The sequence below is a fragment of the Wyeomyia smithii genome, chromosome 3 (genome assembly GCF_029784165.1).
Source record: "Wyeomyia smithii strain HCP4-BCI-WySm-NY-G18 chromosome 3, ASM2978416v1, whole genome shotgun sequence".
NCBI lineage: Eukaryota > Metazoa > Arthropoda > Insecta > Diptera > Culicidae > Wyeomyia > Wyeomyia smithii.
In genome coordinates, this window is record NC_073696.1 from 132,638,807 (window position 1) to 132,658,364 (window position 19,558).

Here is a 19,558-nt window from a genome sequence, read left to right on the forward strand (position 1 = left end):
AGAAGAGTACCGCTGCAATCATAGACGACGTGAGACCTGCTGCTTTCTACTCCAATGGTACTGTTGCTTATACCAGCATGTTTTCTTTCAAGACATCAGTTTTTATTACGTTCTGACAGCAGGTTTAGAAATTGTTCAGGAATGGAGATTGTTTCAAACTTTTCGGAAAACTTTTACCTTCGAGACATCACATTAGTCTAAGCTCATGGAAGCAAAAATAAATTGACCTATTGGGACGGGGAGACTCTGTTAATTTTTTTTCGATATTGAAACAGAGAATATCACAGGGAACGGTTGGTGTCCATTCACGTCGTCTGTGCTAGGAATGCTTGCATTTAATTGGTTTATTGTTCGCGTAAATTTGTCATTTTTTTTCAATTTTACCGCTTAGCAATGAAATTAGAGTGATAACTAGCATATTACAAAATTGTTATACATTTTATCTATCCAACAACATATTGGTTATCGTTATCCATCATGTGGTTATACTGTTATTAACGTTTGAAATCTGACGCAATATTTGCCAGTTTCATTTCCAATTTCACAGAATGCATCTCAGTATAGTAAACAAAGACGTAGTCCCGCGTCACAAATTAGACATCGCGATTTTCAGTGATCCGTTTCACGAATTCTGACCCATTTACTTAAAGTAATCTTACTTGAGGGTTAACTACGTTAAATTTGAAGAAGTTTTGCAATTGAAATCGGTCTAACGACGATCAAATATGAGCAAATTTAGCAACAAGCAGCTCGTGAACCAAAATAAACAAATTTTAACTTGAAATATCGTTATTTTCGTTTCCAAACTATCTACAAATGATGTTTTTCAGTACAGAAATCATTATTTATCTTTAGCATATCGAAAAAAAGTACATTGCCAAAAGAATGTATGGATTTCAATGGTGATCAATTTCACCCCAATTATCCTCATAGTACCTTATAGAATTATCGAATTTATTTCATGAAGTTGACGATAGAAATTTCACCAATAGCCATAGAGGTTTACTGGAGCACATACCAGTACTTGTTCTAAAATTATACTATTTCGGGAAAAATGTACATGAAGCTAGTTAATTGGAAATTGTTATAAAAATTGATCGGGGTGAAACGTTTCATTGTAGCTGTTGTTTTTCAATGACTTTGAATGTTACCTATTCCATAAGCGTGGCAAGAAAGAGGGAGCTAAAATTTGTTATTTGTAAACTTCTAAACACATAAATTGATCACCGTTTCAATTTGTATAAGTTAGTTCTCAAGTATGTTTCTATAACATTAATTTTACTGTATCTCGGTGGCGTAGTAAGGGGCCATCCACATACCACGTGGACAGATTTTTAACGATTTTGACCCCCCCCTCCTCCTCCGTGGACAACTGCCCATATAAATTTTGAAAAAATTGTATGGACCGTGGACATTAGCCAACCATCCCCCCCCAAGCTGTCCACGTGGTATGTGGATGGCCCCTAAGGAGGAGGGTGTATTATATTTCATTATTTGTAAATTACCAAAACGCTCATCATGAAAAGTTGTTTTAGAATAGTACCGAGACCGGAGATCAAATCCAAACGCCATTCTGAAATCTAATATGGCGACTTCTGGTTTAAGAAAATTATCAAATTATTCCTGAAACCTCTGGGCATTATTTTGATTCCAAAAATACCCATATTAGTTGGTATTTGGTCATTTTGGGCTGTTTTCTAAATACCGGAAATCGTTAGGGGCCATCCACATACCACGTGGACAGTTTGGGGGGGGGGGTTGGCTAATGTCCACGGTCCATACAATTTTTTCAAAATTTATATGGGCAGTTGTCCACGGAAAGGGAGGGGGGGGGGTCAAAATCGTTAAAAATCGGTTCACGTGGTATGTGGATGGCCCCTTATTCGTTTTTTTAAATGGTGTCTGCAGTCGATTTTCGGCCTCTGGGTAAAATGATACCCAGAGGCCGAAAATCGACTCCAGACACCATCCGTTTCGACACTTCCGTTTGCCAAACAGCCAAAAATAGTCATTCTATAGCCGAAATGACTCCCAGAGACCGGAAATCAAATCCAGACGCTATTTTTTTCCAAGATGACGACTTCGGTTTTCAAAAAACAACCTATAATACCAAATATGTTTAAACTTTAAACCTGAAGTTGCAGCGTTGAGTTGCTGGAAAACAGCCAAAAATGATCATTCCTGAATCGCTTTGATACCCAGAGATCGGAAATCAAATCCAGGCTATTTTTAAATCCAAGATGGCAATAACCGTCTTCCGAAAATGACCGAATACCACCCAACATGTTATTTAAGCCCAAATGATACCCAGATGCCTGAAATCGACCCCAATGCCAAGTTTTGTCAAAGTTATATTGATACAGGATAATCTATTGTATATTGATGCAAGATGATCCAGCGTAATTCTTTCGACTATAGTTCAAAGAATTAGTGAAAAGGAGAAGTTTGCTTCGAACTTATCCCTTGCGATCGCTCTCGAATACAGTAATGTAAGCCATGTTACAAACAGCCTTATGTAGTTCTACGACAAATTTGCGGTCGCGACTATGCACACAATATTACAAGATGCATACCTCATTAAAATTAAATTAATGCGACTTTAACTGATACCATTGATTTAGATGATTATGTAATATAGGCCCCAACATTTATATTACTAAAAAAAGATTATTTTATAATAAAAGAAATAATTGTTTACCATCCAAAATTAACAGACTGAGGTAGTTATCAAAAGTAATGGATAACCTCTTTATATGTGAAACAAAAAAAAAAAAAAAAAAACAAAAAACAGTTTTGAATCGAATTAATCGATTTCTTTTTGTTCACTTTCGGCACCTTAGTCGTTTTTAACGTGTTGCTTGATTCAAGATTGAGAAAATGCTTAATCTATCCCTGGCCAAATGAAAATAATCCGGGGTTCCCGAAAGTAATGTTTTGAAAAAAAAAAAAAAACAACGTATACAAAAGAAAATTCACAATGGTTTCTACCACATAACTGTTTTGTTTCCATTTCCTTTTAGGTCATGTGAATAAATGTAAATTTAAGGGATTTTTTATTGCCTAGTAATTTTAATATATGTTTGAAATTATGGCACATTTTTAAGTTGCATAATTGTCGTCATAAACTAAGAGGCACAGCAACGCGGGCCGGGTATCAGCTAGTAACTATATGATGAAGGCATGCATTCAATATGTTGACGGTTGTGTGAACTTTTAAATTTTATATTGATAACATTGCAGTTTAACTATAATTTTAATGGTATTGCATTTTTAGGTACGGAATTTCATAAGCATTAAAGTGTTGCTCGAACTGCTTTCAAATCAGGCCACTAAATAGAGGTGAACAATAAGGTATCAATCTTTTGCGTTTTGAATAAGGACAGAATGTGGGTAAAACCTCGTTAGAATTTAGTATCATCACTTAACTCCGTCCGTCAGTTTTCAGCTTCTACGATGGCAGTCAAGCAACATGTCACCGATCTGGTTCAGAATCAACCGAAACCTAACATCGCAAATATGATTGCTATAATAGAGATGCTACAGGCGAACCCAGAAACTCTCACAAATGAAGATGGGTTGATCAAAATTTGCGAGCAACTTGTTTATCAGCTTGCCCACACACCAGCAAGTCGGGAAGCTGCCGAGATCAAGACAATGAAACTTGAAATTGGAAAAGTTTGTCATTTTTTTCGCGAACTCATAGAACGAGTGCCTCAACAACATAGCCAAATTCGCCAAGCCTGTTTGACGGTGCTATATAATCAAATAATAGCTTTAGGTAATTTGATGTTTTTCCATGTTTTTTATATATTCACATTTTTCTATTAAAGGCAAAGAAACATCCAATTACGCATCGGCTGTGCTAGTATTGGTAGATAAATCAATGATTAACAACGGCGTTACATTAATTCTGCAGCAATCAAACAGTGACATAAAAAAAATATTCAAAACTCTTTCACATTGGCTCGAAACCTATGATTTTGCCCCTGATTTAGCTGTATGGGTTTTAGAAATTCTTATCAGATTACGGGTATTTTATGTTTTTCAACAAACTTATCTAATTTTGAAATAACAAATAACATTTATAGAAGCAACAAAAACAAGCTTTAGTTCAGGAGTTATCACTGGATATTATTGATTCATATTTTGGAAAGTTAATATTTCCGACTTACCGCTCTAAGTTAGGGTCTGTTGTGATGTACATATTGCAGTCCAACGTTAACACACCAGACATTTTGCACAAGGTATGTTGATTATATTTCTGAGTATTCATTCTAATCTTCTCTAACGTCCTATCTATTAATCCTCAGATTACACCAAAGGTCTCTAAAGTATTGAAGACCCTCAGTAAGGATGCAACAATGAGTACGAATTCTCCAAATCTTTTCCAATTTTTAGTGGATATCCTTTCCGCTCTTATGTTACAAAATTCAACGATGGGTAATGAAGGATATAGAAACGAGGAACTTGTACTGCATACAATTAGAGGAGTTGTGTGTAAGAATTAAATTGGTTTGTTTTGCAGGATATATGTTTGGAAAGGTATTCGAAATCAAAAAATTTTCGGCAATTGCTCGATAATCCGCTGTGGCATGATACTTCGCACAGCATTATGGTTGCATCAACGAATGCGAGAGTCGGGCTGGTGAATCTTGGTAATACTTGCTATATGAATAGTGTGTTACAAGCGTTGGTTATGACAAAACAGTAAGTATTATTATATTAACGAATCTCTGCCCATTTCTTCTATATTCCCATTTGCTAAATGTTATGCAAGCTGACTAGGGTGGTTTACCGGTAAAACAAAAACCGGTAAGACCGATATTTTTTCAATGCCGAAATACCGGTATTGGAGAGGCAAAAAACCTTTATTTTCGGTGTTTTTCTTAAAATAAAAAAAAACTTGTCACAATATTCATAAATCATTATAAGGCTAATGAATGCTACCCACTTAGGCAGGCGTTACAAATCACATGAGGGTGTATATAATGGATAGATTTAGACAGAAGCAACATTGAATATTAATTTGCCCTTACCTATTAATCAATTTTTGTTTGTTCTGCTTGGATTCAGACGATGTGTTTGTGTGTATCGATAATATGTCAGAAAACTACATATCAATAAAGCAAAACATTTATTTTCTAAGTAGAACAGTTGATTTTTTTATACACTCATACTTACAGAGGATAAATTCTCGCTGAAACTAGGCCACTAGGTGCACAAGGTCTTTCAAATTTGATATAAATGCACATATTAGTTAGGAATAGAGAAAAAATGATAATGCCATTTTTGTTTGATCGAATTTGTTGACCCCTTGGTCACCAAGGGGCGAAACAGTTTTCAGAAAAGTTGAAATTTTAGCAATTCTTGATGTATTATTTGAGCTATATCTCTGAAATTCGTTATGTAAAGTACTACAAGTAGCACAGCACAAAAAAGTGCTACTTGTAGCACTTTACATAACATTTTTTGGAGATATAGCTCAAATAATACATCAAGAATTGCTAAAATTTCAAGTTTTCTGAAAAATGTTTCGCCTTTTGGTGACCAAGGGGTCAACAAATTCGATCAAACAAAAATGGCATTATCATTTTTTTCTCCAAAAATGGCATTATCATTTTTTCTCTATTTCAATAACTATGTGCATTTCTATCAAATTTGAAAAACCTTTTGCACCTAGTGGCCTAGTTTCAGCGAGAATTGCTCAGAGGCAATTCGTGGATTTTGAACCTACCAGTTCAAATTTGAAGCAGTAATCACAATAATGTCCGCAAAAAACGCAAATCATTATTCGTTTTGCGCTATTTAAAGGTAAAACTACAAAAATTATATATGATTCTAAAATTGGATTAGAACATTATTTTTTGTTTCACGTCTCCGTGTTATGGTTATAGTTATAGACAAGTTGCTCCTGATACAAAGTGTTTACAGGATGAAAAATCACAAGAAGGTTGTATGCAAAGCCACGACCGCAAGGTTGAAGTAGAATACTTTTACAAGAAAGATAACCTGGCTGCTTGCGTGTCAGTCATTTTTTCTAGTAAATAAACGTTGACCGTTCATTGGCAGTATTGTAATTTCTTTTTGTCTGATATTTTGAATGCAGTTCATTGGATATTTTTAAATTTTGTGCAAATGAGAAGTTGAAGTGCTGCCGAATTGTAATATGCACATTTAATACGACATCATTAAACGGGAACGGAACAAAGGCTACGGTTATGCAGAACGCGAATGCCGGCGCGATGCGATTCGCCTTACCGTGGTGAAATGTACAGCTCTTTTTAAGGCGAAGTAGAGCTATACATTTCAACAGATTTCGTCTTGCCGAATCGCATCGCGCCGTTATTTGCGTTCTGCATGACCGTAGCCAAACACTAAGCGACACAAACACGTAATAATGGTCAGAGTATGCATGTAGATGAAGATAATTAACTTTGGATTATAGCGCAAAACGAGAAAATATTAACTTTTCAAATAATCATTTGTGCCCTTCAAATTTCAGTCGTTCAATTTAATATTCGTTGAAATGTTTGTTTATTATCTGATGAAGCTCTTATATAGGCCAAATGATGCATTCCCAATTTACTAGGTCCATAACTCTGCCGACCGTGCTTGGGAAAGCGCGGTATAACGACCAATCAGAGGTCGAATTTTGTGTTTTGACAAGGCTTAAGAGTTTTCAATAGTACAATAGTTCGAATGATAAAATTGCAATTTCATGCATTTGGTAGGAATCTTAGAAGATTTTCTAATCGATTGCTGCAAAAACGAAGGAAATCCATCGAAAACTAACCGATTTATTAGCATTTGAAATTTTTCTCACTTTTTTCAGTTTTAGATTCACATTTTACATCCCTATGTAGCCGAACTTCCTGAGAGAAGTATTCTAATTCAAAATTAAATCTTCATTAATTCATTTGTTGTCCTTATAAGAACAATTGTTCAATTTATCATAGGATGTAGTGTTTATCTTACATCTCTGTGTTACCTTGATAGTGAGGACTAAGGCGCACGGTCAACACAATGAGAAAGGTGTTTTCACATTGAAAACTAGACACGGCTTTACTGGAGGGAGTGTTGGCAAATGCATCTACCGCAAATACCACCGCTATCATACGAAAGCGCGTCGTTTCATGTGGGGAATATCAACAACAAAAAATGACGCGCGTCTAAGCATAACCCGAACTGTTTCGCCGTGCTGCTCCCATTTACCTTTACATCGGCCTCAGGGAAGTACCGGCTGCATCTGCATCTACCGCTGAGGCTGTCACTATACTGCTATTGGTACCAAAAGCTATTAACTCTTCAAATAAGTGTGTTATTTGTTCTCAAAAGAACAATTGTTCAATTCAAAATCGGATTTACGCAATCGCATCTCTGTAATATTACCGACAATAATATTCTTCTGAACAAACCGATACAACTTTCCCATTAGGCCTCTGCCATAATAGACGCGAAAAGCGACGCGAACAGAATCGCTCAGCTGTAGGTTAATGTACAGCCATCAGTAGAGCTGTACATTAACCTACGGCCGAGCGAATCGGTTCGCGCCGCTTTTCGCGTCTACTATGGCAGAGGCCTTAGAGGAAGTTGCTGGCTGATGTATTCACTTCATGCAAGCCTGCTGCTGATGCTTCCCGCTACCACATTGAAACAGCATTTTAGTGAAGGGAGTGTCGTTGCATTAGCTGACCCTGCTACTATCGATGCTGATATACCCGTTGCAACAGCTACGCTATGCATAGCCATGCCACAGTTGTGGCCGCTATACGCTGGCCCAACTGCTGAGCAACTGCAACGCTATCCGTAGCCATGCCACAGTTGTGGCCGCCATTGGTATCCGCTGTACCTGCATCTGCTGGCCCTGCTGCTATCGATGGTGAGATCCGCTGAAACTGCTACGCTTATTCGCAGCCATGCCACAGTTGTGGCCGCTATCCGCTATCGATGGTACCCACTGCTCGCTCCCGCTGCTGCTAAGGGAGGACTGCTGTCGTCGCTGTTTAGAACTACTATGAGCGGCTTCGACTAAAACAGGCTCTTATATAGGGATGAAAATAGGAATGAATTATTTTACGTACGTGGTGGAATGATATAACTTGAAAAATATGTGTGACTTCATTCTGGTTCAGAGCGATCATTTGATAAGCTCCACCTCTTTTTTCAGTTTCTAAAGTTTTTCCTCAGTTTCGTAGCACGGATGCACAAAAATGATTTCTTGTCGAGCCGGACCGATAGCACTCTCATTGAAGCAACAAAATAACATGTTTTGTGTCGTGTTGTGCAGCTTGGTTGAAGAAAATGTTCCCGTCCCCGTGTCGCATGTAAGCAGATTATTGCGTTCAGTAGACAGTAGATAGTGTATCCAGCGAATAAACATCGATGGTGCTCTCACACACGCAACGGTTTTAACCCGTATCTTATTGCGGTTTGTAACATCAAGCGATTTCGTTTGCTCGCTGTTGCGTGTTGCATCATGTTGCAACTTGGCAGCTGGTAGACGACAAAATTCTGTTAATGCTGATTGATTGAATCGACTTCACATTAGTTCTGCATAGTCGAACTAACTGCTTTTGTGAATGCGTTCTAACAGGGCAATTTATTATTCAATGTCGGTTATGCTGATCGCAGCCTTTGCGCTGCCCCTACAGTGGGGAGTTTACTAAATAAAGTAAAAATTAGACAACTACAACAGAATTTGATTGCATCCCGCACAGAATGTCTGCTTGTGTTGATGCCAGAAAATTATTAACCTTCAATTATTTTTTTATTTGCCTTGAAAAAAGCATGTTGCGGTTCAAAATCGGTTGCTAATTACAACCTTTGAGCTGCCCTAACATTGGGGGAATTAAGATACACGGACAACATGCACTGTGGAAGCTATTTCACATTCAGTAAATTAGACGGGTGCGACAAATTTAAATTGCTAGGATGCAACACAGAATTGCTTGCGTTGACAAAAATTATTAACTTTCAATGACTTGTTTATTTGCCTTCAAAAAGGCATTTTGGTTTCCAAAATTGGATTTCCTGATGGCAATCTTCATGCTGCCCCAACACGGGGGGAATAATGGCTGTCTGGCGACACACGCTGAGAAAAACCGCGCTGCTCCTGAGACGTGGTGACCAACCACAGAGCTAGTGCTGCTGCTAAGGACGACTGCTGTTGTCGCTGTCTAGAACTATTATGAGCGGCTCCGGCTGAAACAGGCTCTTATATAGGCCAAATAGCATGTTTTCAATTGCAAGGTATATGATCCTGTCGACCGTGCTTGGGAAGCAAGCATATAACGACCAATTAGAGGTCGAATTTTTCGTTTTGACAAGGCTTGACTATTTCCAATAGTACAATAGTGTGAATAATAAAATTACAATTATCTTATTTTGGGAAGAATCTTAGAAGATTTTCCAATCTATTGCTGCAAGAACGAAGGAAATCCATCGAATACTAACCGATTTATTAGCATTTGAAATTGGACATATTTTTCACTTTTTTCGGTTTTAGATTTTCATTTCACATCCCTATGTAGCCGAACTTCCTGAGAGAAGTATTCTACTTCAAAAAACAATCAATGAAGAATTTCATCCTAAAAATTACTGCTCCTTGAAAAAGTGAAATTTAATTAACTGTAGCATGGTCAAAGCTTCGTCGCCCAAACTGCAGCGGATTTTATTAGGAATAATTCTAGCTGAGAAAAATGTATTCTCAGGTTCAACTGGATTCGAACGAACTGTTTAAAGAGCATCGAACAGAATAGAGAAGTATTTACCTTCGGTTCCTTCGGATTCGTAAAATGTAAATTCTTGTCTGATCATCATTTCATTTTCTTCTTCATTAATTTACTCTTCTCAATATTTTCAAATATTGTTTCTATAAGAATTTTAAAGTTATTCACTGAAAATTGAAATAAAAATCTGCATGTTGTTTTGGTAATATGAGTTTCGAAATTAATCATATCACTGGATTCCTTCATTGAAGTTTTCCAAACACTTAAATTTATCCAGTGTTGTAACTAGATCATATAGCACTAGAGATACTCAGAGAGAGATAAGCGATGAAAAAAGCCGCTGATTTGGCAACTAGGTTTCACATATCAGAGGTGCCAGATCTTTTCTCAAAGCGCAGTGTTGACTAACTTTTTTATTCGACTCATATAACTGATGGTGACGGTGGAAGTCCTGGGGAATAATAAAGTGCATCACAAAAACCGTGGAGGTGTTAAATTTTATGTTTATGCTTAATTTTATATACTATCATCATGATTTTGTAGATCATACAAAGGGTTTGTGAACCACTAGTTTGAAAGCACTGTGATGAAGCAACTTTGGAGCATTCTCAATTCATTGTTTAACAATAGAACATGAAAAACGTGTAAAAATAAATATATTCTTTATTGAACCTTATTCAATACCTCTAAATGTGTTACCTTTCTTGTTCGTTTGACTCGGATTTTGACATGTTCGTTTGGCTCACAATACTCTCTTCGCACATCTTTCCCTCTGAGTATTGCTATATAGCACAAAAGATCAAAACAATGGTCGCAGTGGTCCAAATGTTACAAAAACAAACCTAGATCGTAATGATGCATAGGTACTCATAAATGCAAAACATAATTATGCAGCGACACGTCCATAGGTGCAACCTGAGACGCTGAGCAAAAAAAAAATTTCAAATCCAAATTTATGTATACAGCTGGAATCGTGTTCGTTAGTTGGGTGAACTGACATCTGGGCAAATTTTTCATAGGGGAACGCCGATTGTTTGTTTTCTCTATGCTGTGAAAAGATTTCCTAATTTCATAGCGGTAAAACTATGTCAAAGAAAATACACTTTGCTCTCCTGTCTTGCTGCTATGGTAAATAATTAATGTATTTGGTAAATACTTTATTATACGAAAAACAGTTCTTCCAACTAGAAGCAAAGTAATAAAGCGCAAGTACATCACTCTGCTTCTTGCCTAAATAATGGCGGATCGCGACGATGCATATTTCCGGCGAAGGCGTTGAAGAAATAAAAGAACAAACAACCGAGCAATAAACCTCTAAATTACACACAAAATGTTGTAAATGTATAGCATGTACTTTCTAAATCACGCGATTTATTATGTCAGAGATGATCTGCATGAATTGTCCAGTTAATAGTGCTGAGCAACAAACTTATCAATGCTGAATGGAATAAACGTAATAACTAAACATGTTTATACATTTTTCCCAACAATAAATGAAATATTTTTATTTTAGTAATATTTTTTTCACTTTCGGACCCCTAAAATACATTTGAATGACGTTGAATTCTGACATTAGAGTGATTTTTAGTTGGGTGACGGCCCAACTAGCGAACACCCAACTAACGAACCCCGAATTAACGAGCATCCAACGAGCGAAACATAGCTGTACATTCAATTATTTTTCAGTTTTATTAAATAGTACAGAGAGAATGACTTGTGTTTTTTCGCGGACGTGATTGCCATTACTTCCCCAAACCATGATTTTCATAAATTTGTACCTAGTTGAACAAAAGTAGGTTCAAAGACAACCTGTCGCCCCTAGTTTTTCTATTAATCCGAAAAAAAATAAAAGTACCGGTTTTTTACCGGTTTTTCGAAAAGTCGGTAATACCGACCACCCTAGAGCTGACCAATTCACTCAAAATAATTTTCACGTTATGATAACCGGAAAAGTTATGTGAATATTTTCCACTGTCATTTTCACGTAGATTTTACGTGATTGTCATTTGAGCTCATCATGATCTGGTGAGATGATTTTTTTTTCTTCATCTATAGTTTATTTGACACGGCACAAATACAATTCAATGTTTAACGGCGCCAATTATATCTGGTAGCTTACTTTCTAAAGTATCTTAATAACTAAAAGCAAATTTTTTATCCTCGCTGCCGACTACGAGCTGAAACTAAATCTAATTTTAAGCTAGAATATTTTGCATTAAAAGCACAGGTTTGCTGTTTGATGGTTTTCATTGCCATAGGTAAGCAGCATATTAAATTTGTTCCGCTGCTGGGCCAAGATATTACGGACTGGCATATTGGGTTGTTTCCATCGGGCCTTGAGAGTATCGTGCGGGTCTGATTGCTGTTTCCGGATCCGGGGTCTTAACGTGTTCTTGTCGTTTGGTTGGATGTAGGCGAAAGGGGATAGGACTAAACTGGGGCGTGGATGGATTTCAGGAAAACGTATATAAGGGACATGTAGGATAGGTCACGGCTCGCCAAGACATCACGAACAGGAACAGCCGACTGCCTACCTTCGGCCTGCAGGGAAGCTATTAATTTAGACCTGGCGTCACGGTGTACAGGGCATGACCAAACAACGTGCTCTATGTCGTGATAACCTTCACCACAGACACAGATACCACTCTCCCCGAGCCCAACACGACGGAGATGCGCGTCAAATCTATAGTGATTGGACATAAGCCGGGACATCACGCAAATGAAATCCCGACCTACATCCAACTCCTTGAACCACGGGTTCGTCGATACCTTGGGGATTATGGAATGTAACCACCTTCCCAGTTCCCCCTTGGTCCAAGAATTTTGCCAACTGATGATCGTCTTCTGACGTACAAATGCGAAAAACTCATTAAAGGCAATTGGTCTTTCATAAATATCACCGTTTGTTGCGCCCACCTTAGCCAAAGAGTCCGCTTTCTCATTACCCGGTATCGAGCAGTGAGAAGGGACCCACGCTAAGGTAATCTGAGTAGATTTTTCGGATAAAGCACTCAGATGATCCCGTATTTTCCCCGAAAATACGGAGAGTGCTTAACATCTTTCATCGATCGGAGAGCCTCAATGGAACTGAGACTGTCCGTAAAGATGAAATAATGGTCCGTGGGCATTTTTTCGATAATCCCTAGGGTGTACTGAGTTGCAGCTAATGCTGCGACGTTAACAGAAGCAGGATTATCGAGCTTATGGGAGACGGTTAAATTGTTATTGAAGATACCGAAGCCAGTGGACCCATCAAGAAGTGATCCGTCAGTGTAGTACATATTGTCGCAGTTGATGTTTCGATATTTATTGGGAAAAATTTTGGGGATCTGCTGCACGCGTAAATGATCCGGGATTCCAAGAGTTTCTTCTATCATGGATGTATCGAAAAACACAGTAAAATCAGAAGTATTTGATAAGTCGACACCATTTGGAATATTCGAAGAAGGGTTAATATTTTGGGACATGTGATCGAAATACAATGTCATAAAACGGGTTTGAGAATTAAGTTCGATTAACCTTTCAAAATTTTCAATCACGGGACGGTTCAAGACCTCACATTTGATTAGAATACGAGAAGACAGGCTCCAGAAGCGGTTTTTCAATGGTAGTACTCCAGCTAAGATCTCCAAACTCATCGTATGGGTCGATTGCATGCAACCCAAGGCGATACGCAAACAACGATATTGTATTCGCTCCAGTTTGATCAAATGTGTGTTTGCTGCGGAGCGGAAGCAGAAACACCCGTACTCAATAACAGACAGTATCGTTGTTTGGTAATGCCTTATAAGGTCTCCTGGGTGGGCTCCCCACCATTGTCCGGTTATTGTACGAAGAAAATTCACTCTTTGTTGACATTTTTTCATCAGATACCTCACGTGACAACCCCAGGTGCCTTTAGAGTCGAACCAGACACCAAGATATTTGTGTACCAAGACCTGAGAAATCGTTTTACCCATTAATTGTGTTTGAAGCTGAGCAGGTTCATGCTTCCTAGAAAAAACTACTACCTCAGTCTTCTCCGGAGAGAATTCGATACCTAGCTGTAGAGCCCAAGCAGACAAATTGTCCAAAGTATCTTGCAATGGTCCTTGCAAATCGGCAGCTTCGGCTCCTGTAACAGAGATTACACTGTCGTCTGCAAGTTGTCTTATCGTGCATTAATTTGCCAGACATTCGTCGATGTCATTTACATAAAAGTTGTAAAGAAGGGGGCTGAAACATGAGCCCTGGGGAAGACCCATGTAGCTAATGCGAAAAGTTGCCAAATCGCCGTGCGTAAAATGCATGTGCTTTTCGGACAACAAATTGTGCAAAAAATTGTTCAAAATTGGAGAAAATCCTTGTCGGTGAAGTTTACCCGAAAGAATGTCAATAGAAATGGAATCAAAAGCCCCCTTAATGTCCAAGAACGCAGACGCCATTTGTTCTTTGCGAGCATACGCCAGCTGAATATCTGTTGAAAGCAACGCAAGACAATCATTCGTCCCTTTGGCACGGCGGAAGCCAAATTGAGTATCTGATAGTAGACCATTTGATTCGACCCAATGGTCTAAACGACGGAGTATCATTTTTTCCATCAATTTCCGGATACAGGATAGCATTGCAATCGGCCTATAAGAGTTGTGATCAGAAGCTGGTTTCCCTGGTTTTTGGATGGCGATCACCTTCACTTGCCTCCAATTCTGCGGTACAATGTTTTGCTCCAGGAACTTATTGAACAAGTTCAACAAGCGCCTCTTGGCATTGCCGGGTAGATTCTTCAACAAGTTGAATTTGATTCTATCTAACCCAGGCGCGTTATTGTTACAGGACAGGAGGGCAACTGAAAATTCTGCCATCGTAAAAGGTGATTCTATCGCGTCGTGGCCCGGAGACGCATCGCGAACAATGTTTTGCTCAGGAACAGAGTCCGGACATACTTTCCTGGCAAAATCAAATATCCACCGACTTGAAGACTCCTCGCTTTCGTTGACCGTTACGCGATTTCGCATTCTTCGGGCTGTGTTCCAAAGAGTGCTCATCGATGTCTCCCTCGACGTCTCGTTCACGAACTGACGCCAATATCCGCTTTTGAATCGACTCGACCGCTTTTGAAATCATTTCCTCGTATAACTTCCAATCGACATTCCGTGTGAGGTCATACGGAATGTCAATTGGTCGCATGCGAGTTGACCCGTTTGTAATTGAAATAAGAATAGGCAGATGGTCGCTACCGTGAGGATCGAGGATTACCTTCCATGTGCAATCCAACCGTAGCGACGTCGAACATAAGGATAGATCCAAAGCGCTTGGGCGCGCTGGAGGTTTCGGGATACGTGTCATTTCACCATTGCTTAAAATAGTCATGTCGAAGTCATTTTTTTTTTACTCTCGCTTATTTTCCGTCGGTCTAGTTCCGCCACTTTTGTGGCCAATCACCGACGCCCAGGGAGGCGACTCCACACCCAGGACCCTAACTCACGACCCGTTTATTAACGGACCGGCGCCAACGGCTTTACTTCCTCATGCGATGGAAGGCGTGATCCCAGAGATTTTTCGCCTCAGAAAATCTCCCGGTGTCGGCTAGGATTGAATCTAGACCAGTTGGGTTTAAATCTAGGAAATCTATAACGAGCGTCTTAGCAGAGTGATTGAGATCAATCAAAGAAATAGTTATCGGTTTCCGTTATACTCTACTAAATTTTTTGGAAATAAATATTGAAATTCAGTCCGCAAATATATATTTCGACTGTGACGTACAGTCTTCCTCAGTGCTTATGTGGACTGGTTGTGTGTGGACAGTTGGGTTGGTTGTGAGTGGATCACGCCACCTCACAACCATCGACACCTATGTCGGCGGTGGGATTCGAACCCAGGCGTCGAGCGTGGTTGGCGGAGACATTACCAACCACGCTAGGCCCCCGCGTCCTGTGTCGAAGTCATCGCAAAGGTTATAGATTAAAGAGGAGCGGTTATCATTGTAAGGAGAACCCCAAGCCACACCATGAGAGTTGAAGTCTCCCAAAATCAAACGTGGCGAGGGAAGAAGTTCTATTAAATCAAAGAGCAGCCGTTGCCCAACCTGTGCTCTGGGAGGAATATATATTAAGGCAATACAAAGCTCTTTACCTTGTATTGTCATTTGACATGCGACAACTTCGATGCCTGGAATCGAGGGGAGGTTAATACGATAGGAAGAATAGCACTTTTTAATCCCTAAAAGTACTCCTCCATATGGGGTGTCTCGATCAAGGCGAATAATATTAAAATCATGGAAGTTGAGATCAACATTTGAAGTAAGCCAAGTTTCACAAAGGGAAAATGCATCGCATTTGTTTTTATTTATCAAAACTTTAAACGAATCAATTTTTGGTAAAATACTTCTACAATTCCACTGTAAGACAGAGATAGAATCCTTCATATACGCAGTTGAATTAGGCATCGAAGGATACAATCGCTGCAAGGAGGGGCCATTGGGCAGTCAACTGCTTCAAAAATGATCTAACTGTTGGGAGGAATGCTGTAAAACAAATTTTAATTGGATCGGGTACATTGAAATTATCAAAAATCCAGTCCACAATGTCAGAAAATTTCTCTAATCCAGAGTTTGTTTCATCAACTGGATGTGCAAAAGGAACAACTGGGGTTTTAGATGTTCCTGGCAGTGCTGGGAACTCCTTCTGGGACTTTAAATTTGCAAGCCCAGGAGGAGTTTGCTTCGGTTTTTCCGCAGCACTGTTTGGTTTGTTCGTACTTTTCATTACACTTTGGGAAATCTTAGGACCTTTACGGGGAAGTTTAGGAGAAGAAACATTTTTCCTCTTCCTAGACTCCCCAGGATTGGCATAAGATGTTCCCGCTGATGAATCGTCAGAATCGGTTTCATCAGAGGACAACAGATCAAAGGGGTTCGATGTTATGGTAGAAGTGGTCACGGTCTTCTTCAGCATCTCAGCATAAGAACGCTTTGAACGCTCCTTAAGTGACCGCTTGATTTTATCTCTGCGCTGCATGTACACCGGGCATGTGGAGAGCTCATGCTGGTTTTCCCCACAGTGGATACATTTTTCAGCATTAACACTGCAAGAATCTTCCGCATAAGTCTCCCCACACTTGCTACATCGTGCCTTATTGCAGCAGTAGGCGGCTGTGTGGCCTAACTGCTTGCAATTGGTGCAATTCATAACACGGGGTACATACAATCGCACAGGCAGACGAACCCGGTCGATCGAGACGTGGCTAGGGAGTGCAGATCCGGCAAACGTAACGCGAAACGAGTCTGACGGAGTGTAAACTTTTTTACCGCCGACGAGAGGCATGGACCGCAATTGCTTACAATCCAAAATCTTCGCCTGTGTTTCGGTATTTTTGAAGCAACCGGTTGCGCTTTTTAAGATACACTCGACAGACAGACTCGAATCGGTTATGACACCGTCGATCTCCACGTCTCGTGCGGGTATGTAAACGCGATACTCGCGTGTGAAGAGCTCAGAGCAAGCGATAGCATTGGCCTGTGCCAGATCACTGACCACGACACGGAGCTTGTTAGGTCGGACCTTGGAAATTTCGGTCACGGCCTTGTACCCCTTCGTCAGATCTTTAGAAATTTGCAGTATGTTTAATCGCTTTGAATTCACTCCTGCCTTTGGACGAAAATAAACAGTATAGCTGCCCTGTTGAGATTCGTCCGGGTAAAGCCTGGGGCGAGGGGGGACTGGAGAATGAACAGGGGAGGGGGTAACAGAAGGGTCAGGGTCAGGGGGGTTCGGGGATGGTGGCACGGGAGGCGAGGGATCTATATCCATCGCGCTAAATGTAGCGCACTAGCGCCGACAAGAACACGTACCTATTTACTTCTTTCTTCCAGCAGTGGTTGTCCGATCGTTCGAAGCTGCACCCAAAGCAGCCAGCAGCACCAGTACAGCAGCACCAATACAGCCACCAGCAGTAAGCCGGGTGTGAGATCACTCAGCACAGCGACACGACTCGACTGTTAACTCGAAAGATCTATTCACTGTGCACAGATTAAAACTGCAGCTGGTATTTTGCACCAATACAGCCAAAGTTGCGAGCCGGGTACAGAACGTAGCGACACAACTCACAATCTAGTTGGCCTTTAGCGCGAATAATACACTCTTTTGTTTGGCTATTCGTACACACGGACCGGATTGTAATAGAACGACCACTTTGCACGTCCGTTTCTGTCGACGCGGAATGGTGAGATGATTTATCCTGTGAATATTATTCAGTAGACATATGCGTTTCATGTGATTTTCACGTAGAATTTAACTACCGGTAAAGTGAAAAGCATTTGATTAACGGATAGCTACTACGTTTTATAAAACGTAGAAATTTCGATTGTGGTTTCCCAAATTCTTAAGAGAGAAATTAGATTTCAGAATTTTTTGAAATATGTTGCTAGATAAATCGCACGGGCATGCAAAATTTCCAATTCGAAAATGGATTGAACGACATAAAAACTGACAAATATTAAGACATTCACCGTCGATATTTACTGTTAGCTGCTACTGTTTATGTTCAGGTAACTCCTGGATCTTTGAACTGAATCTGTACAAAATCTGTAAGCTAAAGATTCCATGTCGAATTCTCATGGTTTTTCTAAATCTCACTCATTGGCAAGCCATCGATGAAATCAATTTTATGTTCAGAGACCGAACTGCACAACAGCTTCGCCATTTTGATTCTTGTATATTTTCGCACGGAGAGTTCATTCTGTTTGACGCTGCCAAGTTCACGTAGATACTACACAGGAAATTTCACGTAACAATAAGGTGAAAAATATTTTGAGTGAATGCATTTATTTTGTCTCATGAGATAAAGGGTATCGGCTCGATTATCGTCAGGTTTTACCTATCATCGTCAGGGGGGTAAATGTATCTCTTTTTCTCTTCAAGATTTTACCAGAAATAATTTCTGGTCACGCCACTGCATCATACAGTCATGGAGAAAATAATAAATACACTTGCAGTTTTGGTTAATTTTCCATATTTGCGCACTGATTTTAGTTGTTATATGATGTTATGTTACGTCATTATGATCTGCAGACACTCTCTTTCAAAGAGGAAAGGAGAAATAACTGAACTTTTTCTGTGTCGGTTCCGAAAGTTTTTTGCGTCAATTATTGTTTTTAAGGTGGCGAAAGAAATAAATACACTAATGAAATATACATACAAAACACTCCAACTAAAGTTTATTTCTTTACATATCGTTTGCACAAAGTGAGGATAAAGGATTTTATGTTTGTTAATCGCAAAATTAAATATCGAAATCGCTGTATTATCACTGTCAACCGATTGAACCTGAAAGTAATTTTATTTCCAGCTCGTGGCTAGGAAGAGATAATCCGCGTTCAAGGTCAACTGACTAGTGTGCTGTGTCGCTACGTGAAGTGATTCCGTACCCGGCTCACTGTTGTTTGGCTGTATTGTTGTGTGTAGGACCGGAATCGAAATCCTTGAATATTTTACAAATTTTGAAAGACCTGCCGTCACATTATAAGGCCGTGACTGAAATTTCAAAGGTCAGGCCGAACAAGCTCCGTGTCGTGGTCAATGACCTTGAAGAGGCCAACGATATAGCTTGCTCCGAGCTTTTATACACCGGAATATCGTGTTTATGTACCCGCTAGAGACGTGGAGATCGACGGTGTCGTGACCGATTCAAGTCTGTCCGTAGAGTGTATTTTGGAAAGTGATATCGGGTGCTTTAAGAATTACGCATGTCCTGGTGTGAATGTGCTCGACTGCAAGCAAATGCGGTCAGTATCGCTCGCCGGTGGCAAAAAAGTATACACTCCGTCAGACTCGTTTTGAGTAACGTTTGTCGGG

The 19,558-nt window shown here is 39.6% G+C and overlaps 1 protein-coding gene across 7 annotated transcripts in view; it reads left to right on the forward strand.

Moving 5' to 3' along the window:
• Positions 1-19,558, forward strand: part of LOC129727020 (ubiquitin carboxyl-terminal hydrolase 38) — a 71,507-nt gene that overhangs the window by 23,355 nt on the left and 28,594 nt on the right. Inside the window, exons 2-7 of one of the 7 annotated variants that reach the window (XR_008728458.1) lie at positions 3,275-3,390; positions 3,439-3,778; positions 3,831-4,030; positions 4,089-4,244; positions 4,311-4,469; positions 4,526-4,707. Coding sequence is in view for 6 of the 7 variants with exons in the window: in XM_055684381.1 (XP_055540356.1) it covers positions 3,385-3,390; positions 3,439-3,778; positions 3,831-4,030; positions 4,089-4,244; positions 4,311-4,469; positions 4,526-4,707 (1,043 nt within the window). In the remaining variant the exon portion in view is untranslated. The remainder of the gene's footprint in view (positions 1-3,274; positions 3,391-3,438; positions 3,779-3,830; positions 4,031-4,088; positions 4,245-4,310; positions 4,470-4,525; positions 4,708-19,558) is intronic. The other 6 variants (XM_055684384.1, XM_055684386.1, XM_055684381.1 and 3 more) reach the window with 6 other exon arrangements.